Source organism: Montipora capricornis, chromosome 9 (genome assembly GCF_036669925.1).
Source record: "Montipora capricornis isolate CH-2021 chromosome 9, ASM3666992v2, whole genome shotgun sequence".
Classification (NCBI taxonomy): Eukaryota; Metazoa; Cnidaria; class Anthozoa; order Scleractinia; family Acroporidae; genus Montipora; species Montipora capricornis.
Window position 1 is genome coordinate 35,691,087 of NC_090891.1, and position 15,000 is coordinate 35,706,086.

A 15,000-nucleotide genomic window follows, 5' to 3' on the forward strand; every position below is an offset into this window, starting at 1 on the left:
CCTTTCACAGATCGCCTAATGCTGACTGGCTCTCTTACTTCAAGGAAATCGATTCTCAGGAGGCAGTTATTGCTAATACTCCGGAAAGAAATTGGCCATAAACAAAACAAAACCGAAAGAAATTTATAGAATAAATAAACATCGATTTTTCCTAAGCTTGGCATAAGTTTGCGTTTGAGAACCAATATTCCCATTTGCATTATTTTTTCCGCCGGTGTCGGTACTGATGCGTGCTAAGTTGAAATATCATTGTTTTTGTTTCGATTTTCCCTTTTGCTTTGTTTGATCCTTTATCCCCGAGGCAAAAATTGCTCTCCATAGTGACGATACGGAGTTCATTGCATGCTTCGTTTCCGAGGGGACCAATTGACCCTCAGCTGTTTTGTATCAGATGGTCAGGACACCCCAGACTCAAAGTTCGCGAACGAGTGCTAAGGTAAAGTACCAAAAAAAAGGTAATCATAACAACATAAAATCCCGACAAAAAAATCTGCTTTCAAGTTTATGGATCTTAGCTTGTCCTCGAGGCTATTTGAGGTGATTTGGGTTATTTTAGGACTGGCCTCAGCGGTGATATTGAATTCTCTTTCCCAACGTTAAATCGCGGACACCTGTGGTTTAGAAAAGCAATCTGAACTTTAAAAGAGCGACTTGTGTTTGAAAACATTTAGGATGATAAATATCATCCCGGTTAGAAAAGAAAGTAGACCTGAAGGGAAGTCGATGAAACTCGAAATCATAATTGCGCTGTACACGGCCCAGTTCAGTGTCTTCAGTGTAACTCCAGGTTCCTCGCAAATACTTAAATTTCTTCTCAAATTGCGATGATCATTTTATAGACTTTATATAGTATATGTAATCCGTAGTTCAAATCTATGATGTATACAAAGCTCTGTTATAGTTGTTGGAGATGAATTATCTCTAACAACAGAACTTTCGCGCAACATCGAGTTCAGGGAATTGTACCTATCCTGATGACATCAGGTTGAATTAAAAGTGTTTCTTCAGATCTAATTCATAGTTTTAGATAGTATTTAACAGTCACTTATTGTTATTGAGGCACTAAATCGAATACAGTGGTTTTGCTAGTGTTTATCCGCTGGATAGCGATTTATCCGGTAGATAGCGTTATCCACCTTTTGAACAACCGAGGCCAGGCCACAGTTGATCAAAGGCCTGATAACTTTATTTTATTTTATTTTATTCGGTGGATAAGTCACTATCCAGAGTATGAAACATACTTTACGTTAAACGTTGGCCAAACTTTTTGGTACACGCCTTCAATTAGATGCGTTTAGAGTGTGCATATATATTCACCGATACGTGTCAAATACAAATATCTTTGCACAGGTTGAATTGAACTGTCAGAGAGTAACTTATCCACCGTATAAAAGTACTCGGCCTCGGTTTAATTAAACAACTGGGGCCAGAAAAGTAAGTGGGGAGCTTATGGTAATCATTGGCATCGATGATTTCAATTCACGATTCGATGCAATGCTAAGATAGCTGAGCTTGCAGTGGTGGCCAGCTGTGGAATCCTAAGGTTTAACTAGCTGTTGCGTGATGTTTCAGTGTATGATGACGATGATGGATGATCAATATTGTCAGGCGAATATGCCAAAAGGAAAACAAAACTAACCATGCATGACAACTCCGTCATGACGTCAGTCAAACTCTGCTTTTAATAGACCTTATTCACGATGTCCGCCATGTTGGATTTGCTATTATCATGCAAATTAGCTACACACTTCTGAGGGGGCAAACAACACAAGTTCGAGAGGTTATAACGAACATCTTAGCCACGCAGATGATTTGTTTCACGTTCATTGAATGTTTATCACCTAAGTAGTCAAATAGAATGATTACAGAAGTTACTTCGACGTTTTTTAGTGAAAAATGAGCAGATAACGAAGTAGAAAGTCAAAATGTCAAAGGCAATCAAAAGATATAAAATTATCATAAAAGGTACTTAATTCTAAATTCTAAAATGTACTTTTAGCAATGTTGTTTCAATATTTCGACTGGCCGCTTTTCTGCAATTTGCCTTTTTTCCATTGTTTGCCCCCCAGCATAACACATGGCTAATTTGCATGACAATTTGGAAACTAACATGGCCGCTATTGTGAATAAGGCCTATTGGTTCAAGCATGGAGTAGTTTGCGCGATGGAGTTCTGATTGTCAAGTTCCTCCAACATACCTCCATTTAGTTGTTTATTTGCTGTTTGCACTTGTTACTAGGACATGCAGAAATTAATTAATTAAGACTTGAAAAAGTTGGCAATTCACTTTCAGTTTTGACTAGCTTAGATGTTAGAGGATTAAATAGATGCTTAGAGCTGAGCTGAGCTGAAGTAGTTTTACATCCTTCCCAAGGGTGCATTGCACCTTAAACATCTATAGTTGCAATTGAAAATTTATAGGCGCTTGAGACTTTGTAGAGCCCGCAGACCAGCGGGGTACATTGTCCATTCAAGACCTTGATAAACCACATACCCCGCCAGAAGATTTCGTTGCTCAAATGGGTAGAATATCCGACCGGTATCACGGAGGTCGGAGGCTGCAACCCTCCCCAGGACTTTGATTTTTCAGTTGATTCAGGGGAACCCAACGAGAATATAGTTCAAAACCACTTAAACATAGCATTGTTAAACGTATTTTAGTATTTAAACGGTAGATACAGGCATACTTTTATCCTCTAAAAATTATCATCTGTTCGGATTTCCTAGCTGAAAGTCTAGTGATCCGAAAATTATAGGGATTAAAACTTACCATTTCGAAAATTTCAGCCAGAAAAAAGGCTCCCGAAAATTCTAGGTGACCTTTTTAGGGTAAAAGTCCGTCAAAAATGGTCAATTATACCATTTTTCAGATGTTCGAAAATTCTAGGAGAGGCAGGCAAGCAAGAAATTTTACAAAAAATGTTCCGAAAATTCTAGATCTCAAATCGTCTTCCGAACAGATATTTTCCGAAAATTGACGTTGGGTGCCCCTGTTAATTTTCCTTTGCCCGTCGCCCAAGCAACTTGTCTGCATTATCATACATAATGCTCCGTGGCCAGTGAAGGGGTGTCACTTAAAATAGCTATTTTTGTTTGTTTGCCCGCTGAAAAGACTAAAACGACCCAGGATTCCCTAAGATTTTACTTTTTTGCTAAATTGTCTATTCCTTTGATATGAACCCCCTCGGGTTGTTAGGGGTAATATGCGTTTGAAATTAAGTACTCGACACAGTTTAATATGCGTTTCACCAACTTCCTGCTACTGTACAGTGACGGAGCCTCTGAACATTGCCGAAACATTTCAGGCCGCTAAATTGTGAAATGGATTCACCTCCTATCGTTCGGAAACTTGAGATTTCTTTATGATTGCTTAAGCCTGGTTTTCACTGGCGACGCAAGCACGAGCGTAAGCAGCTTATGCTGGTGAAAACGAACGTCGACATAAGCATCGATCAAAATCTAGCCTGCTTGCAGGCGGTAGATGCTGTGTCGCCACGAAACACTATCAGACGCCATATTGGAAGAGCGTGGGATAGGTCTGGGCCCCGTGACAAAACGACGGGGTGGGGAGTGGGAAGAGCGAGGAGCGTCGACCCTGAACCCGGCCCAGACCTAGCCGCGCGAATCCAAGATGGCGACCTCATTACGAATTCTGGTTTTTTCGACCATCCAACCGCCCGCGTGCAGGCTAGGAAGGAATGCTTTAATTGGCCAGACACAACAAATTTCCTTGTGCTTATACTGCGTTTCGTTTTCACACGGCGCATGCGAACGCAAACAAAAGCGCAAACACAAGGGAAAGGAAAAAAATTTGATCCTTATGCTTGTGTTTGCGTCAACCCCATTTTCACGGTGAAATTAGCGCCCTTGCGACGCTATTGAAAAACAGTCTTTAATGGGCCATTTCCGAGTTGCTGTTTGTCTCGGTTTCGAAGCGAGTCTTGGTGCTCAACTATTGCAAGGCAAATGAGCTTGTTTTGCATAAGAATACGCAACTCAGTTCCATTTGAATGGTTGTGCACCAGGACTCGCTTTGAAACTGAGGCATGCAGCAACTCGGAAATGGGCTTTGGCACAGTTTTCTCTGCTTGGTTTTAGGAGTCATTTGAGACTTGCGCCACGCTTTAGAGGAAACGAATTAAAATTACATCGAGGGGACCAATTCAGAGATCAAAAAAGAAAAGTGTAGGTTTCTTGAACTTATTTTATACGGCAATTCTTACATACTACTTTTCAGAATCATGTATACTTATATTGACGTCACGGAACAGGAACCAGACACTAATGTGAAAGGGTCTTACTAACTTCAGTCGTAGAGAAAACAATTCACTGCCTCGTTGCTCCGAAGAAAAAGAAATGAGAATTGTTGTTCTATTTTCCCAACGACCATGTTTCTAAATTTGGTAGGCTACAAGTCAGTCTACATTGAATTGTTGTGCATGCCTGCTTCATTTAACATACGATTTTCCATAAGATTAGAATATACTTTTCAATGTAAGATAGCCGAAATAAAAAATAATTTATGATTACTGAAACTAGTGCACAACAAGGGGCTCGTGCTGTCGATACTAACGAAGAAAAATACAGTTTATGACTCACAATTCAAGTACTCTGGCAAGAGGCCCGTTGTTTGAAAAGGTTAGTCTAAAGCAATAGGACCTGGTGAACAAAATATTTGAAACACAACAACCACTTTTTTGGGAGCCTAATATGGTAAATCAACAACAATCATTAATATACTGCCGTCTTGTTAGGTCTATGAGCCAAGGAAACTAATGGCCCCACGCGCATTAAGGAATATTTGCATGCATTTCATTTCCGCCGCTACCCCCGGCGGTCAATATTTATCTTTCTTTTCACCATTTTGACACTTAGGTTTTGAGAAGAAAGACTGAGTGGGCAGTGCATAATCTTGCAAAGCTTGGTAACGATTTCAAAAGATCTATTGAACGACCAAACAGTCGATATCTTCCGTGAACTATACCTGATGTTTGTAACTGGAGGATCGTTCAATGATGAACGTCATCAGAAACCAGCGTCTCCTTCATTTAGGAGCTACAGTTATTTTGTTCCTGGCTGTGTTGTCGCTGTTGGCGTGGATGATCAAAACTAATGAAAATTTCATCTTCGTTAAGGTAAGAACGAAGACTTAAAAATGCACTTAGCAAGCTACAAAGCAGAAAAGCACGAAGCCGGGCATTTGAATGAGTATTTGGACGCATTCAGATCAAGTTCTCGTTATGATTTTGGAAATGGATGTTTATCAAGCATATTATCTCTACTTTAATCCTGGTTGCTTTAAATTCATAAGACGCAGCGTATGCAGTTTCACCTGGAGCTTCAGGGAAAAAAAAAATTTGCTTTTAGGCACCATTGATTTCATGGCTGGGGAATTTTTGCCAAAGGGAGAGCATGTTTGCTCTTAAACGTTTTTCGGCACGGCAACAAACAACAAAGCAAACTTTTACCCGAATTTCTATCAACTTTAATTACATGCAGCTTGGATTTTTACTTTAAGATCTGTCCGAAATGATTCAAATATTTTACACTGTAAAACATTTATCCGTTTCAGTGACGAGTTTATTGGGTTGTTAAAACACAGTCTAGTGTATTTTACGGTCTTGGGTAAAAGATAATTCGATAAACTTTGTTATTTTTTCTTTGTTCTCGTTTGGACAGTTGCATTAACATGCTTGGTGCGCTCTTGCCTACTGACAGAGCCTCAAATGATACATGATCAGGGTCTCTCGCACAATGTTAGTTACTGGGTTACCATGGGCGTTTTATGTGTTGTTGTTCCTTCTTGGGAAAAGTCTTTACTGTCCCTTCCCTGCTAAGTAGTATCTTCTGCGCGTATGTTTGGTAGGTTTGAGGGGGTACTAGAAAGGCATAGATTTTATCCGGTGGACATAGCAGAACATTTAATTAACCTGCAATGGCATCGAAAGTCATTGTAACGCGAATGGCAATTTAGTGCATCTTTAAACAAAATATATCCTAATGGAGCTCGAGAATGGAACGACAATTGGATAAACAAGACAGGCGCTGAAAAATAAATATCTCGAATCTTATATAAAAGCGACGAGTAATGGACTTTGACAACAATCTTTCACTCGTCGAGCCGTAATCAAAGTGAGCTGTATTTCTAATATTTTACCAAGGGTGGTGTTATGTACAACACTGAAACCAAATGGCAAATTCTCTGGTAACTTATGGGTTCAACAAAGACAGAGAAGGAATCGAAAACCTTAAGGGGATCTGTGATCTCTGTTGTCTGGCTATTTGTATTTATTTACACTCAACTCTGCACAGTCTTCAGGTAAAAAAGTAATTACAAATGTGACAGCCAAGAATTATTTGAAATAATTATTTTGCGCTTCATTATTCAAGGAAAAGGTTCTTCAGGAAAGGATTTGGTCCTGAAATCTATTTTGTTGCGTACGATAATTTGAGACGATTTGGTTTCGCAATGAAATAACTTTAAACGTATATGTTGGTGCAAATGAATTCTCGTTTTCCAAAATAAAAGTTAATTTACGTTCAAGTTGGATTTTCAAGAGTACGTCCATTGCTTTGATAGAGAGAAAGAGAAAAAAGGAGCAGAGCTTGAAAGAAATTCTAAGCTTGAACGGACTAAGTTCCAGGTTTCGTTAGGATTATTGCTTTGCACCCTTCGAGGATCATTCATACTGGATTTTCGTTATTCGGATTTGTTCAAGTTTTGTTGCCGTTCATGATGAGATACTTGTTTTTACAACTGCATTTTGATGCTCGTTTAAACTCCCTTTAATTGTGTTTGTGATCTGCCGCCTTGGAATAGTTAAATTGTTGACACAAGGTAGCTACATAACCATTCTTTTGTTGCCGAGTAATTGAACTCAAAGTCAGTTCTAAATTCATCCGTTTTTCTGGCTGTGATCGCACTGTCTGACACCGGCTTGCGCCTTACTCTTTTAAAAGGCAGCCCATTGCTTTGCCCGAACCAGCGCAACTTTTCACTTCATACCTCACTTTTTTCTATCGCCCTCACACTGCAAGTACTCCTCGATGGGTCCTTATTTAGTTGTACTTTCAATGATTAAAGTTAATTTTTTATACGCTTTTAGCTATTTGAATTCGTTTCCAAATCGGAATGAATTGACTTTAAGAGACACACCAGAAGCCTTAACTAAACTTTTTGGTATGTTAATTATGTTGTTCTTTTATGTAGAGCTCCTCTAGAAACCTCCTCTGTGACTTGGATCCCTTGTTGAAATGTTGCTTTCGAATCATTTTAGCATCATTGCTTTCGAATTCATGAAAAGGGCACCCATTAGTCTGTTCACTTGGTTACAAAATAAGTCTGAAATTGTTGTTTCGCATTGACTCCTTTCGCCAGAAATAAGCCCTTTTAAACATTCTGCGCGAAAAGTGTTTGAAGGGAGGGAGAATTTGGACGGGCGTGAAAACAACCCTCGACTAGTCCCTTTGCTGGCTCGCCCTTCGCTTACGATTTCCTCCGCGTCGAACATCATGTCCTTTCCTCTTCAAACGCCCCCAAAGAAAGCTAAAGCTGATTAAAATCCTATTTCTTGCAGCAGCCTAAAGATGACGTCAAAATTACCAAGCCTTTAAAGCACAAGAAAACATCCAAACTGTTAAGAGAATACTGCGCTCAATATCAACCAAAATTGCAAGAAAAAGACCTAGATTTTTCAAACTTTATCGTTTTGGAAAAATACAAACTTGTGTACTGTACTGTTCCCAAAGTTGCGTGTACAGTTTGGAAGAGAATCCTTGCTAATCTTCAGGGCCTTCACGTGACAAATGGCGTCCACAAAAACACTCGGGGAAGACTTAACCTTCTCAGCAATCACACCTTAGAAAATCGAGAGAAAATTCTTAAGACCTACACAAAGTTCATGTTCGTGCGGGAACCTTTCGAACGCCTTCTTTCTGCGTACAGAGATTGTTTTCACGGCGAATACAAAACAAAAGCGCCTTACTGGAAAGATTATCGTGCGTTTGTGAAGGACGTTTTGGCTACAAGCAGAGGTGGTGGCTACAACGATACGTTGCCTGGTGACGTCACATTCGAACAATTCGCCACCTTCTTGGTTCTTCAATGGCAGGAAGGTGCTTTGTTTCAAGAGCACTGGCGTGAGCAGTATAAGCTTTGTCATCCATGTAGAGTACAATTTGATTTCATCGGCCATTACGAAACGCTTGCGCAAGATGCACATCAGATTTTGAGAATGACTAATTTAGAAAAGAAAGTAGACTTTCCAGACTGGAATCCAACAGATACGAATTCATTAATGCAGGAATACTATTCTACTTTATCGTCTCTCAGGTTAAAACAACTGCAAACTATTTACAAAAACGATACTAAAGCTTTTGGTTACAGCTATCCAAGACCGCTCGAGATGATTATTGACAAACGTATTCGTGAAAATTCTTGAACGCAGAAAACTAAACTTCAGCAGTGGATTCTGCTGTTTTTTGAAGAAATGCCAATAGGTATAAGAAATAATCTCAATGAAAACCGGATAAAAATTTGTCCATCAGTGCGAAATTCCCTTGTAAGGAACCTGTTCGTTTATGTGAAATGTAATTTTTGCTGCGAAGATAAGATATTTAAGCAACAGAAGACGTTTTCCGTCTTTCCAGAGCCTCATCTAAACACGAGGAGGAGTTGAGAGAATTCGAGACAGTTATGCATTTCCATACTCTCATCTAAACACAGCTATTGACCAATGAGAGTGCGCGTACTATCCTAATTATTTTATAAATTGAGGTACACTACATGTAGAACATATAAATAGCCACAAATATATGACTGGAAACTTAAATAACAATGAAGAAATATACAACTACTGGTGGACGAACAAAAGGAGCTAATAAGAGAGAAACACAAACAGCAGTTACAAGTATTTGCTTGAACTGCATAACTTTTTTGTTTGTGCTTCATTCTTATCAGTTGAAGGCCCACTTCAAAGAAACTTTAGGAGAGATTTTTTTGTTTTCGTCCACCAACGCGTCGGTGATAACGTTGCGTGAAAACCATCTATTTAGTGGAGATTAACTCATTTTCACCGCGTCCCGATTCCTGCGAATTTTTTTTTCCTAACTATTCACATAAAATAACTCTCAAAAAAGAAACGACAGTTTTCAATTTACAATACATGTTTCGACACACTCATGTCATCTTCAGTTGCAAATGAGCTTTTTCATAACGGTTGTACCGTCACTAAAGCTTTTGGTTACAGCTATCCAAACTATCCAAGACTGCATGTTTACAGACACCTGCAGTCATCTAGGACCTGTCATGACTCTTGTGATAGAGAATGTTTCACGATCCTAGATTCTGCTGCCTCAAAATTCCAAATTAAGATCAAAGAGGCATTGCACATTAAGTGGGAAAATCCCATTCTTAATCAGCAGTCGAGGCATTTATATTTGTCTCTTTCTTTTTAATTACGCTGTTTATTTTATTGCTATTTGCGCTATTTTTGTTTCCTGCGCATTTCATACTTCATATTCAAATTGTACGCAAGTTCTGACACGTAATTTTGTAACGTACCTTAATATAACTTCAAGTATACAACCGTCAAAAAAGCTCATTTGCAACTGAAGATGACATGAGTATGTCGAAACATGTATTGTAAATTGAAAACTGTCGTTTCTTTTTTGAGAGTTATTGTTACTCTGCTATCTTTACGTCACATAAAATACTATTTACTGGGTTGCCTATGGCAAACCAGTCGAGGTCTTCGTTTAGTTTGTTTGTTTTCTTTTTACTGGGTTGCCTATGGCAAACCAGTCGAGGTCTGCGTTTAGTTTGTTTGTTTTCTTTTTTTTCTTTTTTTTATTTTTTTTCTTTTTTTTTTTTTTTTTTCCGTGTCGGTAAAAGTCTTGCCTGTCACTCCCCTGGTAAGTGGTGTCTTTGTGGATAGAGCCTTCTGCTCGTATTTTCGTAGGATCGAGAGGGTAGTGGAACTGCGTAGATTTCTCTGGTGGACACAGTAGAATCATTAACTTAGCCTGCAATGGCGTCGAAAGTCATGCAACGCGAATGGCGTTTTAGTGGATCCTTAAACAAAATATACCCTTATGGAGCTCAATAATGGAAAGTCAGTTGGATAAACTAGGCATGAATCTCAAAAGCGACGAGTACTGGACTTCGACAACAATCTATCGCCCGTCGAGACGAAATCAAAGTGAGCAGTATTTACCTGAAGTACAAGGTAAGTTGCCACAATTGAGTTTGTTGTCTTCACGCACGCAATGAAATAGGAAGAGGTTTTCGCCTCTAAGAGCAAATATGTTGTTTGTTTCAATAAAACTTTCGCTGGAAAAGGATTCTGTGGTATTTTCTGCCTTTGTGAATTATAATATCATGTTGTGTATTGAATTTTCGAGCTTAAGGTTGAAATGTGATATGGGAGAAGTTTTTTAGTATTGCTCTGTAAGCAGGAAGGGTTCACAGGCCTGTTGGAAGCGTGCTTGAGTTTCAACAAAATGAGCCCCAAAATTAGTGAAAACTTGTGACGCAGATGAATAATAAAGTAGCTGCTATTTCCAAAATGATGGAATTACCTGGTGATAAATAACGTCTTACGCGTCTTGGAGAGTAAATTTTGACTTTGCATAAATAAGAGTTGGGCGATTGTGATCTTTGTTTTGACTTCGCTCATTTCATTGTCAAACTTTATAACACTTGACTGAAAAAGAAACTTACAAAAACCCGGTATCTTGCCATCATTTGACACAGATGCTTCACTGTTTGGCGAGTAAACATGCCGCGGTAACTTAATCACGGCGCCCGCTGAATTCCGGCCATGTCACTTTCGATTTTGCAATTTACTTGAACGTAGCAAAAATCTCCCAAAATGTTTGTCGCTGATCGTAACTTTTTATATTCTCGCTTCTCCTTTATTTGTTGTTCTTTAGAGACTGGAATGCTGTATTTCAATACCACACAATTCAGTGCCTTCTGATTTTCTGTAGCACGTACCACAGGCAACGTAGTGTATGCTTCACAGAAGCATCTCGTTTATTTTTCGTTTTCTTTTTTTTTTTATTTTTTTCCGTGTCGGTAAAAGTCTTGCCTGTCACTCCCCTGCTAAGTGGTGTCTTTGTGCGACGAGTAATGAACTTCGACAACAATCTGTCGCCCGTCGAGCTTTAATCAAGGTGAGCTGTCTTCCTAAAAATTTGCCAAGTGTGGTGTTTTGTACAACACTCGAACCAAATGAACAGTTCTCTGGTAACTCAGTATGGGTTCAACAAAGACAGAGAAGGAATCCATATAGTGGATCTGTTATCTCAGTTGTCTCGCTATTTGTCAAATTTGTATTTACCTGTTCTCAACTCTGCACAGTCTTCCGGTATAACAATTGGAAATTTCACTAATAAGTCATTGACGTGAATGGCGTTTTAGTGGATCTTTAAACAAAATATACCCTCATGGAGCTCAAGAATGGATCGTCAATTGGATGAGCAAGACAGCGCTGAAAAATAAATATCTGGATTTGAAGAGACGAGTAATGGTCTTCGACAACAATTTTTTTTTTTATCGCCTTTGGATATCAAGTGAGCTTTGTTTCTAATATTTTACTAACTTGGTATTATATAAAACACGGAAAACAAATAGCAATTTTTTTATGGATTTAACCATAGTTACTAACTATGATTTAACAAATTAACATTGAAGGAATAGAACGCCTTCAAGAATGCATCACAGTGTTTACTCAAGTCGCATCTTAGTTGTCTGACAATTTACATTTACCGGTATTTTGTACTCAACTCTGCAAAGGTGTAAAATATTTAGAAATGTGACAGTGAAGAATTATTTGAATGAAAGTTGTTGTCGCTTTTGTGCTTCATTATTTACGGTCAGCGTTCCGAGTGGAAAAGGGTTTTGATGTGAACTGTCAAAAATTTATTTAATTCCATCTCTTGTTTGCACGCACGCAATTGAAATAGGAAGGTATTTTTGCCTCTAATAGTAAATATGTTGTTTGTTTCGATTAATTTTTCGCTGGAAAAAGATTTTGCCGAGATATTTCCAACCTTTGTGAACTTTATTATCATGTTGTGTAATTTTCGAGCTTAACAAATTTGCATACGTGTGTTGAAATGTGATACGGGAGCATTTTTGTGGTATAGATTGTTTTCACGTGACGTCATCATTTTCTAAAATCCAAAACTAAAGAGCCACGAAAGTTCTTATCCTCATCAGGCATAAGAGGCGGTAAATTTGTATCCATTTGCAATTTTAAAGCTCAATAGCGTGCTTCGTTTGGAAACCAGAGCATTTTGAATTTCTGAGTTATAGCGGTGCGTGACACGAGGCGACAATCAAGTTTATTGAGAAATGTATATTTATCTCATGGTTTTGAGCCTTGTTAGAATTTAAAGCATTAGGAAAAGTGCTTAGGTAAATAGCTGCCTGTTCAGTACAGATGATCACTCGCCTAGATAGCCAAAGTAAGTAACAGGTGTTGACACTATTTTCCGGCCGCCATATTGGTGCACAAAAGATGTGCACCAACATGGCGTTTTCATACTGGGCTCTGTAAATTTCTGCGAAACATTTCGACGAATATCTGAAGTTTGGGGAAACGCACAGGACTAAAACTTGGAGAAGTGTCGTCTTCATTTATCTTCTACAACATCACGAATTCTTGACTTTTTCCACTGGATGGTTTTCGATTTATTTTTTTATTTATTTATTGCGTGACAGTGAAAACGATCTACAGTGTAACGAAAATAAAAAGGTCTGTTGGAAGCTTGCTTGAGTTTCAACAAAATGACCCCCAAAATCGGCAAAAAAAATCTGTCACTGATGAATGATAAAGTAGCTGCTATCCCCAAAACGATGGAATTACCTGGCGATAAATAACCTCGTCTTGGAGAGTAAAGTTTTGACTGTCAACCTGAAGAATTGGGCGATTGTGATCTTTGTGTTGAATTCGCACATTTCTTGTCAAACTTTATAACACTTGAAAGAAAAAAAAAACTTACAAAAACAAAAACACGGTATCTGTCAAATGATGATTTGACACTGTTTCGCGAGTAAACACACCGCGGAAACTTCATCACGGCGCCCTCTGAATCCGATGTAACTTTCGATTTTGCGCTTTTACTTGTGCAGCCAAAAATACAGTAGCAAAAATCTCCCAGAATGTTTGTCGGTGATCGTAACTTTTTATATTCGGGGTTAAAAATTAATGTTGTTTTCGTGTCATAAATGTTGTTGCTGATGGCAAAATATTTTATTCTCGATCGACCGTCCAGAAAACTTCCTTCTGCTCTTCCCAAAAACTTTGTACCACTATATATTTACTTTTGCATCAATATTTGTTTCGCATAAAGCAAGCTAACAAAATCAGTTCCTTGCTTGGTCCGCATTTGTTAGCATTAAAATAGAATTTTCGGTACAATGCTTCTGTTTTGAGGGGCTCCCATCCAGATACTAACCCCGCCGAACAGGAATAAAATTTCAGCGAACTATTGTAGCTGTCAGATGCTCAGAGGGCACGCTTAAACTTGTGGTGAAAAGCAGTTGTGCCTTCTGATTTCCTGTAACATGTGCCACAGGCAACCCAGTGTATGCTTCACGGAAGCATCTCGTTCTCCATTAATTTAAAACAAGAACATACATTTACAGAACATATGTTGACAATTAAAATTGTTCTAACTTTTTCAATGCAAGCGTTTGTATCCCGAAAAAATGAATTTCAAAAACGCTTGTGTTGGTTTTCAAATTTCCCAGGCGCCGCAGTCTTGAATAATTGTGTTGTGTCATGGTTGGTTGCCCTATTGTTTCAAAACAAAAGTTCTTTGTTTGAAAACAATAAGTGCACCCGTTACACGTCACAATTATTCAAGATGGCGGCGCCCGGAAAATAAGTGATTCTGAAATTTATTTATAGGAGGTTGTCATCGCCGCCATGCTGGTGGACGCAACCAAAAGATATCTCATTAGCCTCTTTTGTTCGTCCACCAGAAGTCGTACATTTCTCTATTGTTATTGGTGTCCCTAGAGGTTGGTTGAAAACGTCCTATTCGGGATACAAACGCTTGCATTGAAAAAGTTAGAACAATTTTAATTGTCTACGTATGTTCTGTAAATGTATGTTCTTATTTTAAATTAATGGAGAAATAGTATTTTATGTGAATAGTTTGGAATGACCAGTCCTACTGAGTAAGGGATAAATAAGAGAGATAACTAACGAGAGGGGAGGTTTAAAGCAACGATTTGCCCCCTAGGATGGGTCGGACGTCCCAAAGTACTGTCACAGAATTTCAAGTTTTTTTGTTGCGTTTGACGAAGAGAACATATACTTATCATGTCGTTTGTCGAAATCAGTCTCGCGGGTGTCGATCGATGCCATTCGATGACATATTTGCGCTTCCATGTTGGAACATCTATCCATGTATCGGGAGCACTTTACCTGGATCTCATAATGAAGACGGGAAGCTCTGGTAATTAGTTCATTTCGTGTACCACTACCTTACTTTTACCAAACATCAAGCTAGGGACCTTTTTCTGTGATGCTTTACTATCCATTGACTTGGAACAACAAAAAACAAACAAAGAGTTGACAAAAGTAGCAGTTTCTGTTGAATTTTTTCTAATTGGTGCTCTATAGTGGAACGCACTAACCATGATGTGTGATGTGTTCTACTGATACATGCAGATAATTGGGTATACGTTTAAAGCAAACCTCCACTTCAACAAAAAATACCAGTACCGGTTAACCAGCGGTAATAACCTCTACAGTCAAATTTGCTTATTTTTTTTTTCAAAGAAACCGTTTGTGTTTCCTAATTTTTGTTTTTTCAAACTTCCAGGGCGCCGTTGTCTCGAAGAACTATGACATGTTACGGTTGCTCACAATGGGAAACTCACAATCAATCACTTCACAACTAACCAAAATGACAGCGCCAGGGAAATTTGAAAGGAAAAATCTGCCACTTGAAAATATTTTAATATTTAGAAAAAAAATACAA

General features: G+C 38.6%; 1 protein-coding gene across 2 annotated transcripts; it reads left to right on the forward strand.

Moving 5' to 3' along the window:
- Positions 1-300: 300 nt before the first annotated feature.
- LOC138015837 (carbohydrate sulfotransferase 11-like) lies at positions 301-8,831 on the forward strand. Of its 2 annotated transcripts, none has more exons than XM_068862956.1 (3): positions 301-436; positions 4,876-5,135; positions 7,578-8,831. In XM_068862956.1, exons 2-3 carry the CDS (start codon positions 5,013-5,015, stop codon positions 8,439-8,441), a joined length of 987 nt encoding a protein of 328 aa, XP_068719057.1. In that variant the 5' UTR covers positions 301-436; positions 4,876-5,012; the 3' UTR covers positions 8,442-8,831. The 2 variants fall into 2 exon arrangements, with proteins under 2 accessions (XP_068719057.1, XP_068719058.1); XM_068862957.1 differs by having other exon boundaries at positions 7,581-8,831.
- The last annotated feature ends 6,169 nt before the right edge of the window (positions 8,832-15,000 follow it).